Source organism: Poecile atricapillus, chromosome 2, assembly GCF_030490865.1.
Source record: "Poecile atricapillus isolate bPoeAtr1 chromosome 2, bPoeAtr1.hap1, whole genome shotgun sequence".
Classification (NCBI taxonomy): Eukaryota; Metazoa; Chordata; class Aves; order Passeriformes; family Paridae; genus Poecile; species Poecile atricapillus.
Window position 1 is genome coordinate 21,824,556 of NC_081250.1, and position 21,826 is coordinate 21,846,381.

General features: G+C 37.4%; 1 protein-coding gene across 5 annotated transcripts in view; it reads left to right on the forward strand.

The window, feature by feature from the left end:
* ADAM22 (ADAM metallopeptidase domain 22) overlaps positions 1–21,826 on the forward strand; it is a 128,099-nt gene that overhangs the window by 72,780 nt on the left and 33,493 nt on the right. For all 5 annotated transcript variants that reach the window (XM_058833142.1, XM_058833138.1, XM_058833139.1 and 2 more), the window contains exons 6-16: positions 2,992–3,055; positions 3,483–3,552; positions 8,604–8,674; positions 9,172–9,246; positions 11,336–11,407; positions 12,443–12,609; positions 14,544–14,628; positions 15,090–15,180; positions 17,003–17,054; positions 18,918–19,017; positions 21,724–21,795. In XM_058833142.1, the coding sequence (XP_058689125.1) occupies positions 2,992–3,055; positions 3,483–3,552; positions 8,604–8,674; positions 9,172–9,246; positions 11,336–11,407; positions 12,443–12,609; positions 14,544–14,628; positions 15,090–15,180; positions 17,003–17,054; positions 18,918–19,017; positions 21,724–21,795 (919 nt within the window). The remainder of the gene's footprint in view (positions 1–2,991; positions 3,056–3,482; positions 3,553–8,603; positions 8,675–9,171; positions 9,247–11,335; positions 11,408–12,442; positions 12,610–14,543; positions 14,629–15,089; positions 15,181–17,002; positions 17,055–18,917; positions 19,018–21,723; positions 21,796–21,826) is intronic.

Here is a 21,826-nt window from a genome sequence, read left to right on the forward strand (position 1 = left end):
GCTGTGTATGGATTGTACAGCTTTTGGACCTGTCTACTTTTGGCACTATTGAATGATGCTAGTCAGATTTTCAGATCAACCAAGTGCCTGTCACTTTTGGGAATTACAGGATCTCAGCAATTCTAATACTGACATCAGCTTGAAAAGTCATGGCACCAAGTGAGCCTGTGTGGGATTACGTGAGCTTTACCCTTTGCTGTGGAAGCAGGGTTTAGCTGATGGAAATCTTCCCCAGCCTATTGTCTATCTGCAGCTATTCTGTAGTTCTGGTATCAGTCATGTAAATACTTCCATTTGAGTAGCGTCTTTCTTTTATAGTTGTGTATTTGTTATGAAGGGGAGAATGCATGCAGAGGACTTGTTATCCTTGCACTTGTCTGATTTACAGCTGTGTAGCTCAAGAAATTTGAGCCTAGTTTAAAGAATGGACAGTGAGCCTAAAAATAGTAGCTTCCTAATGCATCCTGAGCCACTGCGTGGCTTCCATTAGCAGTGATCCATTAGGTCTTGGCCCCAGCTAACTCCTAGGAGAAAAAGCAGAAACCAAGGAGAGCCTGCATATGTCTTTCCCTGCCTTCTTTTTGTGAGTTTATGCTTAAAACTGACTGTTCTGCTGCTCTGTATTCTTAAATGGCCTAATATCCAAGTTGGTCCCTTCTAAAGATACATGATGGATGATGCATTTTTTTCATTGTATGATTCAGCTCTCTCTTGAGAGGTATCTCCCTATCTCCTAAACACCCCCCTTTTCCCCCCCGATATAATAAAGTTTCAGCTGAGTTCTTTCATACAAGCTTACTCTAATAAGGCTGGTATTTCAAGCATCCAGTATGAGAAAGTAATGTTTCCTGAGCTGTATTAAACTCACATTCTCTGACACTGCATTTCCATCATTGAATCTAGCTCCTACACAGTTGATTTTAAATGACAAGGAATTACTAGAAACTTGCACTTGCAATCAGAATGTCTTGCTGGAATAAAGGTAGCTGGGGAGAGTTGTCTTCTGTAAGATCTATAGGGCAGGAGCTTTGCTTTCATGAATTTTAGGAAGTACATAAGACAGAACAGATGCCTTTAGGAGAATAACAAGCTTCATATTTCTAAAGGTCATGTCAGTCTCCTCTTTTGCGTATTTGTACCTCTAGATCTCAGGCAGTAACAGCAGAATTTTTCATACATGAGAAAAAAATGTTGGGATTTTTAATCACAAGTTATGAGTTCTTCTTTTAGTAATGTCTGTTTTGCGTCCTTCCTTTTATTAGTTAAATCAATCGCATGACTGGCTGACAGAATACCTGAAATTATAGATGTCTTCTTAACGACTTGGCAAATGACACAGCGACAAATGGCTAATGACAAATGTACCTCTGCAGCCTTAACTTCGAGCAAGCCATTTTTGCTTGGATTTTTGTTTTGTTTGTTTTCTGTGGGCTATGCAGCAGCCACGGTTTCCTGTGAGTTAACACAAGGAAGACTTTGGATATAAGGACAGCGGTTGCTGGGATATAAGTGAGCTGTAGCAAGGCACGGGCTCCGGGGCTGGGAGGTGAGGGCACAGCCAGCAGGCACGGCTGGGATCTTGCTGCCGGCTGCTGGTGAATGTAAAAACTGCCGTCCCTGCCGTGAATTGGACTGTCACGGCTACAAATGTGATTGTCTGAAGAATACACATCATCAAAATGCAGGCTTTTGAAATGCTTTGCTTTCTCTCTAACAGCCATGTGCGTGTGGTTTATTCAGAGCGCACTAGGTCTGTGGTAGCTGGTTGGAGAAGAGCCATGAGTGCTTTGAGTGTGCAGGTCAGGTGTGTAGGTCAGCTGTGACTATTATTCTTGTCACTGCTGAGTGACTCGATCAGAGGTCAGTGCTGCTGGGAGCAGCAGTCTCACGAAAAGCTCTTTGCCCGCAGCGCTTCAACTTGCAGACCCCGCTAAACTAAAGTTGCAGTTAGAGGGAAGTTTTTCCTGATAAAGAGCTACAGGATGTTCCCCAACCTCATTGTATTTCCAAGCAAAGAAGCTTCAGCAAATGTTAGAATATTTTGCTTAAACTGTATAGACAGTATTTATTTTTGAAAGGATAGGCACCTGTAATTTGAAAGGTGAAGCAGCTTTACCATTGTAGTTATACTTGATATATGTTGTACAGTCAGTAACCCAGGTTACTTCTGTGAATGACAGTTTTGCTGATTAAAAAAATGCTCCATAAGAAAAAAGAAAAGTATCTGCTTTTGTTCTTCCTGTTTGTTTTGGGCGTTTTTAACAATAACGTAAGTAAATAAAAAAATCTCACTTTCATGCCGTTGTTGTGTGCTACGTTCAAGTTTAGGCATGTTGTACTCATATTTAGGGCCAAGTTTAAACACCTTAGCAGTGGCCCTTTGAAAAGGACATGCTGATACAGCCTAATCCCAGCTATGTGTGTATGCCACTGCAGTAAAGGCAAAATTACTTAAAAAAATATTCTGGTTTGGTTGAAGATCAGAGTGTATTGATACAAGAAATAACCTTTATTTTTCTGAGTAATATTTGTACCAACACTTTCTTTAAATGAAATGCTAAGGGAAGAGTTAATTAAAAAACCATTAAAACCTAAGGATTATTCAATTCAATACCATTTTTATTTGGGGAAAGCTATGCATATGTTCTAAATATGTGTTCCCAAAGAAAGGTCCCTTATTTATCTGTTGCAGGTAGATATTTCCTGCATGGAAGGAGGGGCTTTGAACTGGACTTTCAGTTGGTTAAATTAGTCCATTTTGTGTTTATATGTATTGTAGAGAAGGTTTCTGGAAGAAAGAAGAGCTTCACCACAGGAGAAAATCTTTCTGAAATGAGGAAACAAAAGATTGATCCAGAATTGCATTTAGTTCCGGAAACCATTTTAAACCCTTTCTTTCCCAAATAAAGTATATTAACTGTAAGAAGTTACTTTCATGTTGCACTAGTGTTTGTTTACTAAATCTGTATTTATATTCCCTGCTCTTGACAGTGGGATGTTCTATGATGGAAATCATACTTACCTTATTGAACCCGATGAAAACTACACTTCAGATGTAAGTAGAACTTACTTAAGTAGTCCTGCTGTGTTTTTTAAGTGCAGTGATCCATGGGTACAGTGTAGGCATAAGGACGTGGGACCACAGGGTCATCCCCTCATTCCCAACTCATTTACCTCATATCCTCCAGATGTGAGACTCCCTCTTCACAGACAAAAGCAGACCTCCAAAAATTAGACACTGATGTGTCTGTATGTGTGTGCTCTGTAGCATTTGGCTATAGAGCACTGCAGCACTAGAGGAGGGTCCCTTGGAGCCAGCAACAGAAGCTTGTGAGTGCCCAGTCCCCTTCTCTGGCCCTTGCAACTCGCATGTTCACTGGTGTATGTGTTGGGTAACAAGAACCTTTGGAATTGTCTGTTTAATGCTCATGAGATCGATTAATTTTTCCTGATGTAATATGGGTAATTACTTACTATTTCAGGATGACTTCCATTTCCACTCTGTTTACAAATCCAAGTTGTTTGAATTTCCTTCAGTCGACCTGCCGTCTGGTATGATTTTTTATATATTTATGACTTACTGAGTGTTTTAGTCTAAGGCCAAATTTGTTGATTATACTTGATTGATCATCTTCTGAGAGTATATTGTTTTGTTAGATTTACCTTTTTTCACCCAGTTAAATTAAAAAAATACTAAAAAAAACCCCATTTTGAAATAATGAAAGCACAGGAAAAGAATCTGAAGTGATGAAAAAACCCTGAATACAATGCATGAAACCTCTCCTAGACCTTCATGCTGTGATGCATTTTTCTCTTAACAGGTCATGTGGTCTGTGGGCTGGATTATGTGCTAGTAGTTGTAGAGAGGAAAGGAAAGCCTAGAGGTGATGAAAATAAACACCACATTGATGGTGGTTGATAACTCTTCATGGGTTTTTCCTGTTTAGAGATACAGGGTGAGTACCATGGAGTGAGCATAAGCCTGGGAGACAAGAAGTTACCAAATGTCATTGCTGTTCAGTGACTTTCATCTCCAGTCTGGTCAGCATCTCTCACAGTACTGGCTATGATGAGGGCTGTGCATTTCACTGCAAATGAATTTGGAGGCAGAAGTGGCTTCAAGTGCTTGTAGTGATGAATGCCCATATTGTGTGTGTGAAGGGAGAAAGTTTTTTTTAAAAAATGGGTTTTCATCTGAGAGGTTGGCTTGTTAATTGAAGCTAAAATTGCAGTATTTATGACATATCCCCATTCTGTCAAGCATTTGCCAGTTTTACAGATGTGTTTTCCTGCTCTACAACACATATCCTAGATAAATATAACTGTCCTTTGTAGACACTGACATTTTGGTAGAAACCATCTCCAGACTAATTTCTTCAGGATAATTACAGATGTTTGGTCATCTTGTTACAAACTATTTGTCCTATGGTAACATTTGGATCTGAGATCTTACCTTGGAGCACAGTTTGTGCAGTTTTGCCAGTTGTTGAGCACAGCAGAATCATTCAGGGAGCTAATGAGAAAAGAAAAGAAAAAAAAATAAAAAAAAATAGCTTAAATTGCTTGAGGTTGCCTTAATTTCAGTTCTGAAGAAGGAATCTGTCTGAATCTAAGCAAAAACAGTGTCCCAGCTTGGTGCCTCCTGTCCTATGATGATGGCTGCCCAGGTGAGGTAGAGGCAATGCTGGGATGGAGTGACACGAGCACAAAAGGCTCATGACTTTTGTGCAAGGCATTGATCCCTGTGTCACAAAACTTCCTGTGTACCTGCACGTTACACATGTACCATGCTTATTACCTGTGCTTGCAGAGTAGTGTAATGAGAGCGATTTATTGTGCATAAAGTCAAATAATAAAGTGAATCATTTATCTCATTTTCTTGAGGACATAATTCAAAAGAATGGAAATAATGCAACAAATGCTGAATTTAAAATAAACCTCAGGTTGTTATACTAAGACACTGCTAGTGTTGGTACTTATTTTCTATAAGCTGTTTTATAAGACTTCCTAATAGTGAAATTTTATGTTTTCAAGATTTTGGAATAAAATTGTTTTTTGCTTTTAAAATTATGAAAAGGGATTAATTGCAAGTAAATGCCCCAGTTTCACCTCCATCAAAGCTTCTTTTTATTCAAAAAACTGTCAAACTAGGGCTTCACATCTTGTTTTGTTTATTTGTTTTCCCACAAAAATCTAGACATGCTTGTACAGTTTTGATTTTACTATAGATAACAAAGAAATAGTTGCTGACTTTGCTTTACAAAGCCCAGGATGTGACATAATGGAACATGTTGCCATCTAGATAGAACCAGAAATGCAGGATTGTAGAAGAGGTTAAAAAGGAAATTCAGCTGCAGAGCGCTAGTCTTCTCAGTTATGCAAGTATTTGTAGTGTGGATAAGAGGTACAGGGTGCTAAACTTTATGTTTACGATCCCATGTATGGAGAAATAGACTTTAATTCACAGTCTACTGTCCCACGTGCCCACACTTGTTTTTGTAAAATTGTTTGAAAAGGTATTTCTAATGTTTGTAGTGAAAATTACATGTGCATGTATAACATTCCTCATTAGGAAGCCCACCATTTTTCCTTTGGCTGTGATTATTCAATTTATCTCTGTCTGTAATTCATGTTCCATGCATAGCTCCAGAGGATAAGAGCTCCACCAGTACTTCTGCTTCTTCCCTGCCAATGTGGAGAGGTCTGACTGCTATCTTGACTTGACTTCTTTTTCTTTAAATAATATTTGCAATTAATTACTAATGGTATTGTTGTGATTGATTTTTTGAAAGTACTAGAACAAAATTATTATTAGCAGTAGCAAGCACTGTGCTGGCGTATGTCATCATAAAGACTCTCATAATTTATCTATTTGACTGGCCTAAGGAGATTTTCCGTGAAGCCAAGATTTTTCTCTTATCTTTAGAAGAGTGTGTGTGTAAAGTAAGATTTCCACTCAGCCTTTCCAGTGCATTAGGAATGAACCGGATAGATCACCAACTTCAATACTGGTGTTAGAAAGGGAAAAAAAAATAATGTGATAGGGATTATTCAGTATCAGTGATAGTAAAAGCACACACTGTTATATCACAGTTCAATAGCAATGTACTTTATACACTCGTTTGCTCCTTAGGTATTAAAAAAACCCCACAAACGGTTGCAGAAAAGAATTTATTGTACTGTGCTTTGCAATGGTCTGAGGAATAATGAGGATTTTAAATAAGGAAGCTTGGACAGATGACTTGGCATGCTTAGAGCATTTGACTTTGTATTTACTAGACTGTGTTTTTTCTCACAATCTCTGTTGAGATCTACAATGTGCTGGCACGGTTTTAAATAACAGTATGTTACCAAAGGTGCTGTTTTTCAAATAATACATATCAGATGTCCTTTTCTTTTGGGATCACATGAAAAATATGTAGATGCAACACTTAGGAATATGGTTTAGTGGGACTCGGCAGTACTAGGTTTAAGGTTGGACTTGATTTTAGCAATCTTTTCCAACCAAGATGATCCTATGATTCTGTGAATCTTCATGACATTTTTTCAAGGTAATATATTCCCATCAAAATATCTGCTAGGCTCTCTCAACTATCAACATTCCCTGTGATTTTGCTGGTCATGTTCTTTTGCCTGAGGGTCCTTGGCAGGAGATACAACCTGTGTGCATTTATCCATCTTGTGAGTCATAAGGCAGTGTTAATATGTGTTAATGTGTTAATGGTAATGGCTGCATCATTCCCCTTAGAGATGACTGACTTCCGATTGTGGGTAAAATAATCACATTTGCTGGTAAAGTTATCTGAGACCCATACATACATACTGTAAATTATGATTTTATTGATTGAAAAGTGTTATTTTTGCCAGTTTCATTATGCATATTATAAAACCAAAAATGACAGGTTGAGATCCAGTCGTGTGGCACTGGAACAGAGTCTAAACTAATTAACATACATAAAGCATAATCAAAAACATTGTAAAAGTTTTTCAATATTTAGTTTCTCATCACTGCAAGTTCAAGAGTCTGCAGGTCTTTAAGCAATAAATAAGGAGCTTGGGTGTGATTTAATTTGCCCTTGGTCTTTTTTCTAAAGAAAGTCCTCAAGTGCATTGGTGTAACCATGAAAATGTTTTAAGCAGAGAGCCTATGGTGTCCGGGTTGCTCCATGAAAAGATATCTGCAAACCTCACATACCAAAATGACACTATAGTCCCTAATTTACCCAAGACAATAACAGTTAGTCATGCTTTGTTTTCCTGGTTTGTCTTATTAGTAATTTGCTGCTCCTGGTTAAGATTTTCACTTAGGCCTGGCAATATCTTGTCAGATATATTGTCAGGCAACTCAACTTTGTGTTTTAAGATTTTGGTGATATGGCAGCCCTGTCAAATTCCTATCAGCATGGTTTTATTCCTATTTTTGACTCTCCTGCAGAAATTGTACCATTAATATACAGCAGGAAGTGAAACTGCAAGAATCTTTCCTGTCTCACCAGCAAAAGTGAACCAGTCAGGAATTTGTAAAACAAGCAGAATTTGAGTACAAAAGATATGTGAACTGGAAGTCCCTTAATTTACACAGCTCCAGCAATCCTATAGTGCTATAGGGGTGCTCTATAAACTTCTCTACAGGACTGGTAAAATCACTGGAACACTGAAAGAAGTTTTCAGTTCCTTGAAACTCAAAGGATGTCCAAAGCTGCAGAAAACACAAAAGAGGGAAAGCAGTAAAAGGAGAAAAACATTATTACTAACAAAGGAACTGCAAACATTTAATTTGCATGAATCAGAGAAAGATCTTGGGGTATGTGAATAGCGAATGCATTTATACAAGATAAGGAAAGAGCTTTATTCCATATAGGGAAAAGAGAGGCAGGGACTTTGAATCTAAAATTAAAGAAGGAAAATGACTTCTTGGACATTTGAAAGGGTGAGAGCAAGTGCTGTCTTCTGCTTAGTTTATAATGTGTCCTTTTCCATGAGGGGCTAGTAATAGATTTGGTGAAAAGGATCTGGCAAAAGAATAAACTACTTGATGCTTATGATTAGAGGTTTAAGAAGTTAAAGACACAGAGGGATTAGCAGGGAGGAATATTGTGTTGGTAAGAGAGCATTGCCAGAGTCTCATAAGGTTTCTCCCAACTCTGACATATTTTGCTTTGTGAATATAATCATCTTAAAGCATTAATTCTGCCTTCCATGCTCTTCTTATTAATTTAGGTAGCTGTTGCAAGAGCTCTGTGAATGTCTGCTGAATTCCCGAAAATGTAATTCACTCCATGGAAGCACTATGCTAATATTTCATGCCCAGTATTGGTGAAGTTTTGGCACAGAACATCTGCTGTGCTTTCTGAAGCGTGACACCCACAGATCATCTGTTTCAACAAACCCAGATTATCACTAGTAGTTTTTAATAAGAGCCCTGTTACTGGGAAGCATCTGTAGGCTTGCCCCCCTTCTAGCTGGAAACTTGAGAAAATGAGTTGTTGCTGCATCGGAAGCGCTGAAGAATGCCATACTACTGTCATGTTCCATCAGGGACACTAATTGCTAGGTTATATTTTTGTAAATATTCAATGTATTTGTCTGTGTTTTCTGCTTAGAGTTCTGGCAGATGAATACAACATCACAGAATTTTGTTGTAAGGCCAAGACACAAAAGAAGGAAAAGGCAGGTAAGTGCCAATATGCTTGTTTATAAGGAATGTGCCATCAAGTTTGTTTCATGTCTGCTGAGTTGGTTTGTCTAGATGGAGTCCTGCTGCTCCTGCTGTTTTGGCATGAAATCTCTGCATAAATACAGCTAATACAAAATGAGTTATCTAATGTGAGCTAAACATTGATGGGTTCTCTTGGACACTGCCTACCTGAAGAGTTAGGAAATTTTAAAATACTGCTACATTGCAAATTAAAAAGTAGGCAAAATATTTTTGCTCATTTTGAGTATAGTTTTATCAGAAATTCCCATAATAAAACCTGCCTATTTTTTTATGTTGCAATAGTGACGAGTAGCTAGTTTATCTCACTTTATTTTGTTTCAAAATAAATATTCTAAACAGAGACTTCATTCCCTTTATTATTAAAGTGGGGAAGCCACTAAGTGCAGATGTTTGTTACCAGTTACACTCTCTCTGTATTGTTAGACTCTCTTAGAATTACGTTCTCTCCATAGGTTCGTCAGATTCCACGTAAAGTTGAAGAGGAAACAAAATACATTGAGTTGATGATTGTAAATGATCATCTAATGGTAAGACTGACACTTTTCAACATCTTGCAATTAACATCAAATTGTGTTAATTTATCCACACAGCATAACAATAAAGGACACTATAAGGCCAGAATAAATTCAGTATGTCCTTAATAGAAGAGATTATGGTCTCATTAGCTATTGATGATGAAGATCAAACCATTGATCATTGGTTTTGAATTTTGGCAAGTTAATTTCACCAAGAATGCAACTAGGCCTGAGATATATAAGATGAAAGAAGGGTCAGAAAGTAACTAATGGCAGTGTGACTTAAGCTGGTGATTTTCCTTTCTGGCTTTCCTGAGCGTTTGTCTTAGTTACAGGCACTCAGCAATCCACAGTGCAGTTATTTCAATTGTGCAGCAGCTGTTGAGAATGGGGATATTAACAGTGACTAGATTTTTTGATATGTCCCAATCAATGTAGAGAAAATTATTTTGTTAAACTTTTATGCTTTGTCTGGGAGAATACAGTGAAGTTTTTAACATAGTGGAAAAAGACATAATAAAAGTGTATTAAGAAAAGTCAGACTCATTCAAGTGGGAAAAAGCACAGTTTTATGTCCGTGAAAATGAGTTATTAATCATCTAATGAAGGAAATATCAAAGGAAATGACAAATTCTTCATCACTTGCAGTGTTCAAAGATAGCTTGAAGCACAAACAATGGATTTGCTTGTGGAAATAACTGGATAACGTTCAGCCTTGTAGTACCCATCCCAACTGGTGATGTTAGATGATTTTATGGTCCTCTGTGGCTTTAAAATCAAAATATTTCTATGAATCTTGTCTGCTTCTTCTGTAATCTGCAGTAATTCTCTCAAGCAATACCTGAATTGGCAAAAATAGACATGAGAGTGTACAAGTGTACAAGAAGTGTGCTGCTGTCCTTAATCAGTGTACTCCTCCAGCAGCTCACTTTGGAGATACAGGAATAAATTCTTGGATTAAAACTAATAATATTGGATGGAAATTCCTTAAATCAGTGTAACTGTATAATCAGTGTTTGATCCTAAAGACCTGAAGCCACAACTTTTCCCTTGGGATCCTATCTGTTCAGGCAGATTTTCTTCAAGGACAGTGTTTCCTAATTTTGTGTAATCACAGCTACTGCAAGAGCCAGTCCAGTTAGGAGTTTATTCTCTGAGGTAAGTGCCAGTGATCAAAGAAGCCAAATAATTTTCTTCTGTGAGCAGGAAATATCATTTGCTCTGGGCTTAACTTCTTTGTTTTTGGTGTTTTTCCCCCCATTCTTGCTTGAAAGGATGCCTTTCCTACACTATAGTTGTGGGGAACCTCTTGCCTGCTAAAAGATTCTGACTTCTAGAAATACGGACAATTTTCATTCCAAAATCAAGCATCATGGGGCACAAGATGGCAAAACATTTCTGAAAATCTTATACACTTTATTCTTCTGAGATACCTGTGACTTTCATGTCCATGATGCTCATTCATAACTGTTTTTTATTCTGCAAATAGGAGGAGGAGGAGGACAGCTGTTTGCAGTGCCATTTTTATAACTCTGCACTACAAATTTCAGTAAAGGTGCCATTGGAGTCTGATTGGTGAATTGGTTTGAATCAGTTACTGTGGCATTATGAGAGTGTCAAAGTAGACAAGAAGAAAACCAGAAAACAGCTTAAGAGAGAAAATTGAGAAAAAAGGGAGTCTGATAGATTAAAACATGGATGCAGGCACTTCTGGGATAACACATCTTAAGGAATCTCAGCTATGGAAGTTTTTGTTGCTAATTTCTACATTGGCATTTGTGATTAATTTTAAAATTGCAAACAATAATGATAATGAAGAGAATGAAGAGAGTAACAGAATGTTCCTGTTCTTATATAATTTTCCAGTAAAGATCCTAGGGTACTTTCTAAAGAGGAATTGACATCCTCACAACAGCTGTTGTAAAGTATATCAGTAATGTGCATTTCTGAACAATTTTCTACTATTGGTTATAAACAAGAGACAAAACCTTGTGCAGGAGCTTTATTGTTGATATAATTGCTCTTTACTTCATGGTGTTTTGGAAATGGACCTTGTTTTTCTGAAATCTGTACCAGTTACTGGTCTGTGCTTGTTTCACAGTGTAAAAAGCACCGTTTGTCAGTTGGCCATACCAACAGCTATGCTAAATCAGTTGTGAACATGGCAGATTTGGTAAGTATCACTCAACTATATGTTCTTTTACGTGTGAGATGAGTCATAAGATTCTCCTGACGAAAGATGCAGGAGTTGTCAGTTCATGGTATAACAATAATATGTTAATACAGTAATGTATATGAAGATTACAATTTTTCATCTAGAACCATGTTCATTCACGGTACAAAGGCTTTGCCTAACATAAAGCATCATAGGGGTTTTATTTTGTGGCTTTAAGCATTTAGGTATCCAGCTGGATTAGTCCCTTGAGTCTGAGTTTGAAAGAGCACCTTAGACACTACAATTTCTAGCACATGATCCCTGTTTTGACAATTTCAAACCCAAAAGACAATCTGAAATTCTAATGCATTAAAATTTCTCCAGAAAAAGTGCACTTGAGTAAATGAGTTAGAATAGGGACATACACGTGAACTATGTGGATTATATTTATGATGTTAAATTGGTTGATTTAACGTCGGTGCTGGCTCTTGCACCTCACCACAGGAAAGTATTAGAAAAAGAAAAGTATTACTAGAAGAAGAAAATGCTTGAAAGTACATGGTGTAGAGTGTTAAGGCAGCACTGAAAGGACGTCCCTTTTCTTGTGATTCAGCCAGCATGAGCTGAAATACTCCTGTAGACATATATAACAATGAAAAATATGGCTTTATAGATCATTATTCCACATAAGAGGGCCCTTGTGTGTCACTGGGTGAGCTGGCTGTTATAAAAGACCCATTAATTTCAAATCTTTGAACTATTTGGAATGTAGTAATTTTTCAAAAATCACTTTTTTCTTTTATGTTCCTCTGCCTGTGTAGGCTAAGAGGAGGCTAAGAGAACTGATTGAAGAACTAAGCCTAAAATTTTGGTTTTATTTGGTTTTTATGTTTGTTGGTTTTAAGGGAGATAAAATCACCTACAAGAATATAAAGTGTGCTAGAATAAGCTAAATATTTAGTTATGTAAAAAGGCAAGTTATAGCAAAAAGGGGTAAACCTCACCTTTGTTCTATTTGACGTAATGTATTTGTTCATTCTCTTAATGTACTAGATATATAAAGAACAACTTAACACCAGGATAGTATTGGTTGCCATGGAAACCTGGGCTACTGATAACAAGTTCACCATATCTGAAAACCCCTTGGTGACTCTACGTGAGTTTATGAAATATAGGAGGGATTTTATCAGAGAGAAAAGTGACGCAGTTCACCTTTTTTCGTACGTAACCTTGTGTGATGTTTTATTACTGGGTTTTTTCCTTTCCTTGGGGGTTGCTTCTCACAAGGGGCTGATTGCATCTCCTTTCTATTGTGTGTGTAATCCACAATAATTCAGAAAATAATGTTTTGGATGGGGAGGTGGGAAAAATTAGTGCACAAACTGCCTGCCAGTGCGACTAGAGGTTTGTCTCATATTTTAGTTTTAAAATACTAAGCCTGAGTTGCATGCGCTGTAATCCTTTGTTATTCTGTGCAATCACCTACTCCACAAGTGCAGCTATCTGAAGAGTCGTGCATGGTTCCACCTCAGAGGTTGGCTTCTTCAGCAGTAGAGCACGGATTATTTAAAGACAGAACATTGGTTTTGAAACCAATGAGGTTTTCTGCTTAAGGGCACTATGGCCTGCTTCACTTTGTTGAATGACCTGCATGCTGCAGGGTTACTGAAATGTTTCAGATCCTCAAAACAGTTTGTTCTCCCAAGACATTTGAGCTATAAGAATACTAAACTGAGAGGAATGTAATTTTCTCTAAATATCTTGTTTTGAAAATAAGATTGATGTAATAAAATATACTTACAAAAGTACAGGAGAGATACATGGCTGAGATTTTTGATCCACACAAGACATGCCAAACAAATATCTCTGTTGGAGTCTTTTTTCTCTCTGCTGACTGCTTTAGGAGCTTGTAAGAATAAACTTAACTTAAACACCTCACTTCACATGACTTCAGTAGGGTTCCAGGATACACAAGCCCAGTATCCACCCTCAGAACTTTTGCACGTGCTTAGTTACTGCCACTGATTTCAGCCTTGAAGAAAGCTAGTAAGATCTGCAAGAAGTGCTTGCAGATTTTGGTTTCTCTATGTCTCAGATCTTAATCTCTTTTATGGGAATCAGTTTTTTTCATATTCTTCATGTGTCTTCTCTGGTGACATTGTAAAGTCTTTGGGGGAAAAGTCTGGCTCTTGTGAATGTGTGTGGATTGACTAGGACAAAAGAGAGCCCTATTTGGCCTGTAGCTGGGACTCTGGATACCACTGTAATGCTAATTCCAGTGCTATCCATAGAACCACCACCAATGGTGTTTGTGGTATTACATTCATAGATTGTTTAGAAACAGCAGTTTCTGAAATTGTGTCTGTGAGTGAAATACAGCTAAGTTGAGAGGTGGGGGTAGCTGGTGTGAGGGTACAATGGTTACAAATGAGCTTCCACCTTTAGCACAGTTATCCTATTGTAATCCTTCTTAATGTTTTTCTCTTCTCACATGTGAAAAATAATTTCCCAGATGGATCAGTACTCTCAGGTGGAGCAGAGTATATTTTGTCTCCAGTAACTGGCAGTCATTCATGCTGATGTGGTCAGCACCAAAGAGGTGATTAGATTTAGGCTCAGAGGCTCGTATCTGTTCCTCAGATAAGATTGGCTGTAGTTCCAGGGAGTTTTCACCTACCTTTGCATCTTGTGTTAATGCATCTCCCCTTGAGTTTTACCACATCAGCACTGCTCAATTAGAGATGTGCTGTTTCACTAGACCTGTGCACTGGGAGAATGGTGTCCTCTCCTGAACTCTGCCTGGAGCATGTGCCAGCAGAAGGCACTTGCTGCAGTAGAATGTCAAGAAACATTCTTGTTTCTGGGCAGATTTGGGTGGTTTGGCAAAATAGTCCCCTTCTTATATTAGGTAGTCTGAAAAGTAAGAAGGAAGATGGTATAAGTTTTCTGGAGATAACTGGTCCTGTGAGGTTTGGGAGTGATTATATGTTTTTCCCATTTGTTTTTGCATAGTTTGCAGCATAGTGGTGGCATCCAGCATTTGCACATGCCAGCTTCTCATCTGGAAATCAGAAGGGTAGATACTGAAACAGGCAGGTGCAAAACTCATGGACAGAGCAGGGTAAACTTATTTTTCTTTTCATTTTTGTCAAAGGGGGAGTCGATTTCAGAGCAGTCGAAGTGGTGTAGCCCACACTGGTGGAATCTGCTCCTTGCTTAAAGGCGGAGGTGTGAATGAGGTAGGTGGGGATACTGGCATGAGCAAAAAGTGGTGAAAATTTATCTGCATGGAATTTATCAGTGCAGACGTGTTCCTCAAAATATTTTTCTTTCTTTTTGCTGTAAATGATGTAGAATCTTAGTGCAGCTCTTTAGAAGGAACACTTCAATGAAGAGCGATGAGTGAATAAAGTCAATACACTTCAAATACACTTTTAAGCTTCAAATACACTTTTAAGCAAATTCTACAATATCCTGTCATTCATATTTCCAGCCACAATGCCAAGAGAGAAACAAACTTTCTCTTACTTAGCTTGTCTATAAGGCAGTGTTTAGTTTTCATCTGTCTACCCTGAATAAGAGTTAAAACACTGTGTATCTGATTTTGCCATTTTTTGCCTTGATATGAGAAAAGCTTCATTTGAATCTGAGATACCTGTGTGTTACTGATTACTTTTCCTACCTTGCTTGTTTCTTTCAGTTTGGAAAGCCAGACTTAATGGCAGTTACCCTGGCACAGACCTTGGCCCAAAACATTGGCATTTTCTCTGACAGAAGAAAACTTCTAAGTGGTAATTTTATTTGCTTTTTCACTCTGTCTCAAGAGAAAAATCTTAAAAAGTGGAGGATCTTATCAGCGTCTTTCTGATATGTACTTTTTCCTTCTGTTTCTCACAATGTTGAAGTATTTTTATTTCTTGCAGTAACGTGAGAAGGGTCTGACATATTAATTTTCCTCTAATTGAATGCTCTAGTATCTCCCTGCTTGTAATTCCTGACAGCCCTGGTGTCACCATTTCATCCAAAATAGACCATAAAGGTGCCTCCCACTTCCATTCATTTCAGAGAGACTGAAATGTCCCACCCACAGACCAAATGGCTGCCATCTTATGACACAGGATGGGAATATACATTATTTGATGTGGGAATAATGAGGAGCTTCCTCAGTACTGTTACATAGAACAGTTTTACCAATACAACTTTTTATCTGTTTTACGTGATTCACTTCCTCTTGTAGATTACCCAAAGCCCCTGTTTCTCTGGTAGTTTACCCAAATCTCCAGTATTTGCTACCAGACTGCTACCATTTCTCTGCTGTAACCATGGTATTCATCTACTTAGTTATCCTTGTCTGCTTGCAGTGCCTTAATCTCCACCACTGTGCCAGCAACAAGCACCTCGCCTTCCTTCTTCCATGTTATGTGAAGTCCCAGCCTGATATGATTAAAATAAAAATACTGTTTTGAAACTATTTAGATAATGAACTGGAGTGCAGACTTACTGGATTGTGCATGCTTATGTGGCCTATGTTTAAAAAGATAAATTACTCTATTGATTAATGGATTTTTTTTCAGGCACTATAAAGATAATATTTAATGCAGAGATACATCTGCATTTAAAGGATTTTTTTTTCAGATTATGTAATACTATTTTTAAAAATACTCAGAAATGTAGGATGGTTGCTCTATCCTATAAGCATGTTCAGTATTCCTTTTCCAGCCACATACTTTTGAGTGGATGTAGGGGCAGGGTAAAAGTGAAAATTATTATAATGGTGATTCCCTTTCTTTATGGCTGAGAGGGGCAGGACGCTGTTTTGCTAGGGTGAGAGTGCAATTGTCAGACAGAGCTTCATTTCCTTTCTAATTGTGCTTTTAAAATGGAAGCAATAAACTGATGTTCATGTGTACGGTAAGAGAAGTTATGGAACATGCAAGTGGAAAGCATTTCTACTGAAATTTAAGTGAGACACAGCTTTGAAAGAGGAGGATTGAGACCAGAGCAAAGTGATCCCAGCTGTCAGAGCAGAAGGGAATTGCATGGGAAAGGGAGGCAGGCAGGGGAGGAAGAAGGGAGGGAGGGAGAGCAGAGGAAGAAGCTGATAGATTCTCCTGTACTACCTTGTGTTCATTGATCACCATGTTTTTTTTTTGTCTGAATTATTGTTTTTCATGGGAAGATTTTCAAAATCACATTATCATAGTCGAAGAAGAGAACTAAAAAAATTAGAAAAATAAAAATATTATTTTTTTATTTAACTCTGAAAATTTGGGAAGTGAGTATCATCACACAGAAGACAAGAAAGCTGACTCATGATTTGCAGGTGCTGAAGACTAACACTGCAGCTTCTTTTAAGAGAAGGAAAGGAAAATGACATATTTTCAAAACTCAGGATTGCATATAGAATCATGTGGAGTTTTTAAAAATTTTGGCATGATACACAGATACACTTAAATTAAGGTGTGCAATAAGCCAGCAAATGATTGTTTTCAACTTGTCTGGAAATATGAAATGAAATTAAGTGCAGTACGCTTTTTATGGTAAAAATTGTATTATTTTGGACTCACAAGACTTGACATGTAACTTTTTTTATCTTTTTATTTTTTTTATCAGGTGAGTGTAAGTGTGAGGACATGTGGTCTGGATGCATAATGGGAGATATGGGGTAAGATGTCACTAGAGAAAAGTCATGTTCTTCATACAGTGACATAAAGGAAAGGTGTGAAAAGTTTTCTCTTTTGCGGTTCAGCAGAATATTTTTGATGACGAAATTTTCAGAAAGTAAAGTATTAGGTTTATGCCATATGTATAATATAATCACCTTCAAAGAAAGGTGTGAATAAGCGAGTTCATGGGAAGGGAATGTGAGGATTTTTGGTGAATGCTGATTTAACTTGGAAAGCACAAGGCTCAACAGTCGAGCCAGGTCATTGCAGAGAAGCAAACCAGGCGTAACTTATTTTCTCATGCAAGTTTGCTATTAAATTGTGGAAACAATGATACACCCTAATTCTTAAAATCCTATAATGAAATTTCTGAGGCATGTCTTTTTTTCAATGTTTTTGTTGGAATCTATCATCTGTCTCTATCATTTTTAATGCCCAGTTTTTCTGATATGGTTAGAAAAACTGCCCCTATTTTAGGCTGAGTATGTTCATACCCATGCATAGTGTCACTGGAGAGATTTTAACATAATGACTAGTGAATTAGCAAATTTTTGCTGCTGGATGAAATTTGATGCTTTCTGAAGTATATTTAGTCCCTAACACTTTTTATTACAGGCCTGTCTATTATCATGCATATGAATTACATTATAGTCTAGTTTTAGATATGAATTACATTGTATTCTAGTTTTAGATATATACAGGGCTCAGTTTTTATTTAATTTCTAATAGAGCCACAAATTTTCACAATAGCTTTGTATCAGAAAAATTTTGAGCAAAGTATGTCTCATTCAAACCTCTTTGAAAATGTGAATGTATGCCCTTTTCACCTTAGTATACCTGAAAACATACCTGGCAGGATTTTTCTGATTTTTAGTAACTTAAAAAGCCAGTCTGAGAGGCATATTTGATTCTTATAAAAGTTAAAAATTCCCATATTAGGGCCTTTAAATTCTTTATCTGAAGTTCAAACCTTTCAAACTATTTGGGACATGAAAAAGATTTGTTTTTACCTAGCTTATTGCTGAACTTTGGTGAAATCCTCAGCCGTTTAGTGTTTAGACCTAATTCATTACAGATGGAAAAAGCCAATTATGTTTTGGAAGCTGCCTCTCCCCAGCAGTGCAGGATAGCACTTTGGCTAATATTTTTATATCCAGTGATAGAGGAAAGCCCTTGAGACTTCAAAATCTCCTTGAAGCATAAGTACTTTCATGACTATGGACCTGAATATAAAGATCACTGCAGTTGTCTTGGGAAAAGTTATTTCCCTGTGGAAAGGATCCATGCAAAGACTCTCTGCATCACATTGTTTTTAGGTGGGGCACTGTGCCTCAGGGGCACTAAATTGTTACTGAGTAGGACACATGACAGAGGGAAGCTGAAATGTTAGGTGGTGTTTGTTAGAAGTATGTCTAAAATGGCATAACTCTTCTATATAAAAATTCTGTGGTCAAGGGATCCATTTCCTCTAAGAGAGAAACAAACTATAAGTTGTCTTTGTCTCCTGCAGTTTTTATGGGAGGAAATAAATATATTTCTGAAATCAGACCTGTTAGTGGAACAAGTCACGCTTGTGCCAACAACACACTAATCAGATTTGTGCTGTTTGGCCTGTAAAGACGTAGTGAAATGTTCTAGACCTCTCACTTTCCTTGAGCGCTGTGTCATTGTTGAAATTTCCTTACTATTTACTGGAAGGATTTTCAAATTAGATAGACTTACAAACAGGTAGTCATTCTGATTCTGAACTACATGTTTTCATTCTTTTTCTAAAGTGCACCATTATATTTCCTCTTTTTCAAAAAAAGAAAATACAGTGTAAAAGCACCAGAGAAAGTAATCCTTCTACCTTATTCTGTTAGGTACTATCTTCCAAGCAAGTTCTCCGAGTGTGATATTGAAGAGTATCATGAATTTTTAAACAATGGAGGTGGAGCTTGCCTTTTCAATAAACCAACCAAAGTAAGCATTACATTAATGTTGAATATTATTTCTATTATATTGCTAATTTTGACGAAACCAAGAAAAATGAAAATTTTGTTGGAAAAAAGACCTGTAGTTTTGATAGTTCTGGTTCTTTCTAACTGTTCTGGTAACATATGGGTGTAATTAGATTATCTTAGTTCATACTAGTTTAGAAATTGTTTTAAAATAAATTTCTAAGAGAGTGGTTTCATGTCCAGTAGAGTATCCACAGCCTCTGATCAAGAATCATCCCTCACAGAATTTGTTCTGAATATTGTAAATACAATACAATTTTGTATTTACAACAGGTCTGCAATGGAGGATTTGAAGCAGTGTTTCTGTATATTCCTGCACTGTTTACTGAAGCATGTGTTAAATGTAGAGCAAGCAGGATAATGATCTTGACTCTTTTCTATATATAATTAATGTTAACCTGTATTTATTGGCTGTCTTTCAACAAGCAAAAGAAAGAGGTTAAGGCAGAAAGACAGACCAATGTGGAAAAAAGACATATCTGGTAAACAAAGTGGTCACAGATGTAAAAGAGAAGAAAGTCAGTTTAGGATTGATGCATGTTCCTTCTGGTGAACCTGAGAAAAAGTGCATCTTCTGACAACCACAGGATTTCAATAAAAGTTAAAGAAGGGAAAACATCAAATTGGGACAAGCTGAGCCTGCTTATCTCTTTAAAGTCTCTTTTGATGAAGGAGTATATTGCTAGAAGTGGAGAGAAAGCACTGTAATTAATTAATAAGATGTAAAATTTCTTATTTAAAATGTACCTGAATTTTAGAAGTTTGCTTTTTTCCCATCTCATTAAAGGTGAAGAGAAATACTGGTAGATTTATTTGCTTGCAAGTGAATTGTTTATATAGTATAATGTGTCTTACTTGGTTTTATTTTAGTGATTGTGCTCATTTACACATCTGTCAGTTGGAAAAAACCCCAATTACTTCCTTTCAATTTAGTTTAGCAGCACTTTAGGGGGTTTTTTGATGGCATGCAGAAATGAGAGTTTGATGTGGAACCCAGGGTGATTTAGTCTCTTTTATGCATTGTGGTTTGGGATGGTTTAAAGTTTTTGTCAATGGATGTCTGTCTAATTAACAAAGCTGTCAAACATGTGTTTCCTAACAAGGGTGGTGAGACACAAAATTGTTTTTGTTTTTCAAGCATTATGAGATAAAGGAAAGCTGATGTGACAAGGTGCAGTGTTTGGCAGTGCTCCACTCTTAGATCAGCTGTAATCCCAAAAATTACATCAATGGCTGCTGGAGCAGATTGAACATATGCTCTTTTCAAACGAATGGATGAATGATATGACTCTGGGGAAAGGTTATTCAATTTGCTCTTAATGTTTGTGGTTTTTTCTCTTCAATTTCGTTTTTAGCTGTCCCTATGTACTGCAGCAAATTGGCCCAATAGTGCAAGGCAGAATGCTCTGTTACTGCAGTGTTTTTGTCTCTGTTGTGCAGCACACTGAGAGATACTGAAGAAGTTGCCTGGAAAAATACACAGGAAACAAGCAGTTTTAACAACTCTTTAATTAAGGGCTTGCATACATTTTATGTTAAATTCTACATGTGCATTGCATGCTGCAGTCAAATTTCCATTTCAATAGGGGACCTAATAATAGCTCATCAGCCTGTGCCAGGCTGTGGTTTGTGGCACAGTGAAGTACGTGGGGTGATGCTCCATCCTGTGGGCTCCTGACAGAAAGGCAGCAGCCGGTGAGAAATGCTCTACACCGTGTATGATGTACTTGTGCAGATGGCTCAGGAGCAGAGTGATTTTTGGAGTGGTCCTAGTTTAATTGGAGAACTCAAAGGATTATCTGCAAAATTGTAGTCTGGTGACACACTTAAATGACTTCTCATTTATGTAATAAAAGCTACTATTATGTTTTCTTATGTCCAAAGGAAAAAAATATTTTCTTTTAGAAGAGCTACCTTTAAAAGCTTTAGGAAGACAGAAAAAATTAAACCAGAAAGAACAGAATGTAAGTGTCCCTTAGAAGAGCTTATTGCATACAACTTCTACTATACTGATTGTGATTTTTAAGTTACAGTCCAGTGGGAAAGCTGAAAGGGAGGATCATCGGCAATACTTCCTGTGCACGTCTGCCTGTCATACATACTCATAGAAAACTGCAGAAAGTTTCCTTGTGGTAGAGGAAAATGGAAAGAAAAATCCATCTGCAACAAAAACTGACAAAGAAACCTAGCTTCTCTCCTTCCCAAGCGTTTCTGAGCCACATAAAAGGACTAATTTTTATGGCTATTGCTTCTGAACTTACAGTGCAGACTTTAACCTTTCAGCCCTTGTCACTTGAACTCCAGAACAACAGCAATTGCAACTGCTGTGAAGATAATGAAATTGTCATAGCTTTAAAATGTTTTTTCCTTTATCGTCACACCTTTTGGTTTTTTTGTTTGTAACTTCTACTTAAACTGAATTTACTGTAAAGCTGAGACCTATGCACAGAAGATACCATGTGACTCTGCAGCATTCCTGTATTAATTTTCAGGAGTATTCATTTTCTGTTCGCTTCATTGGTGTCAGTCTGTGTCTCCCTGAGTTGTGGGTACTGTTTTTCAGTTAATGCATTTGGAGTGCTAGCTCAAAAACCATGTTGCACAGAGCAAATATGACAATGAGTCCCTTAACAGAAATATGCCCTTTGATTTCTGAATTCCCATGCAGCTTCTGGATCCTCCAGAATGTGGCAATGGCTTTGTGGAAGATGGAGAGGAATGTGACTGTGGGACAATAGCGGTAAGTGCGATATACTTTAAATTACCAACTA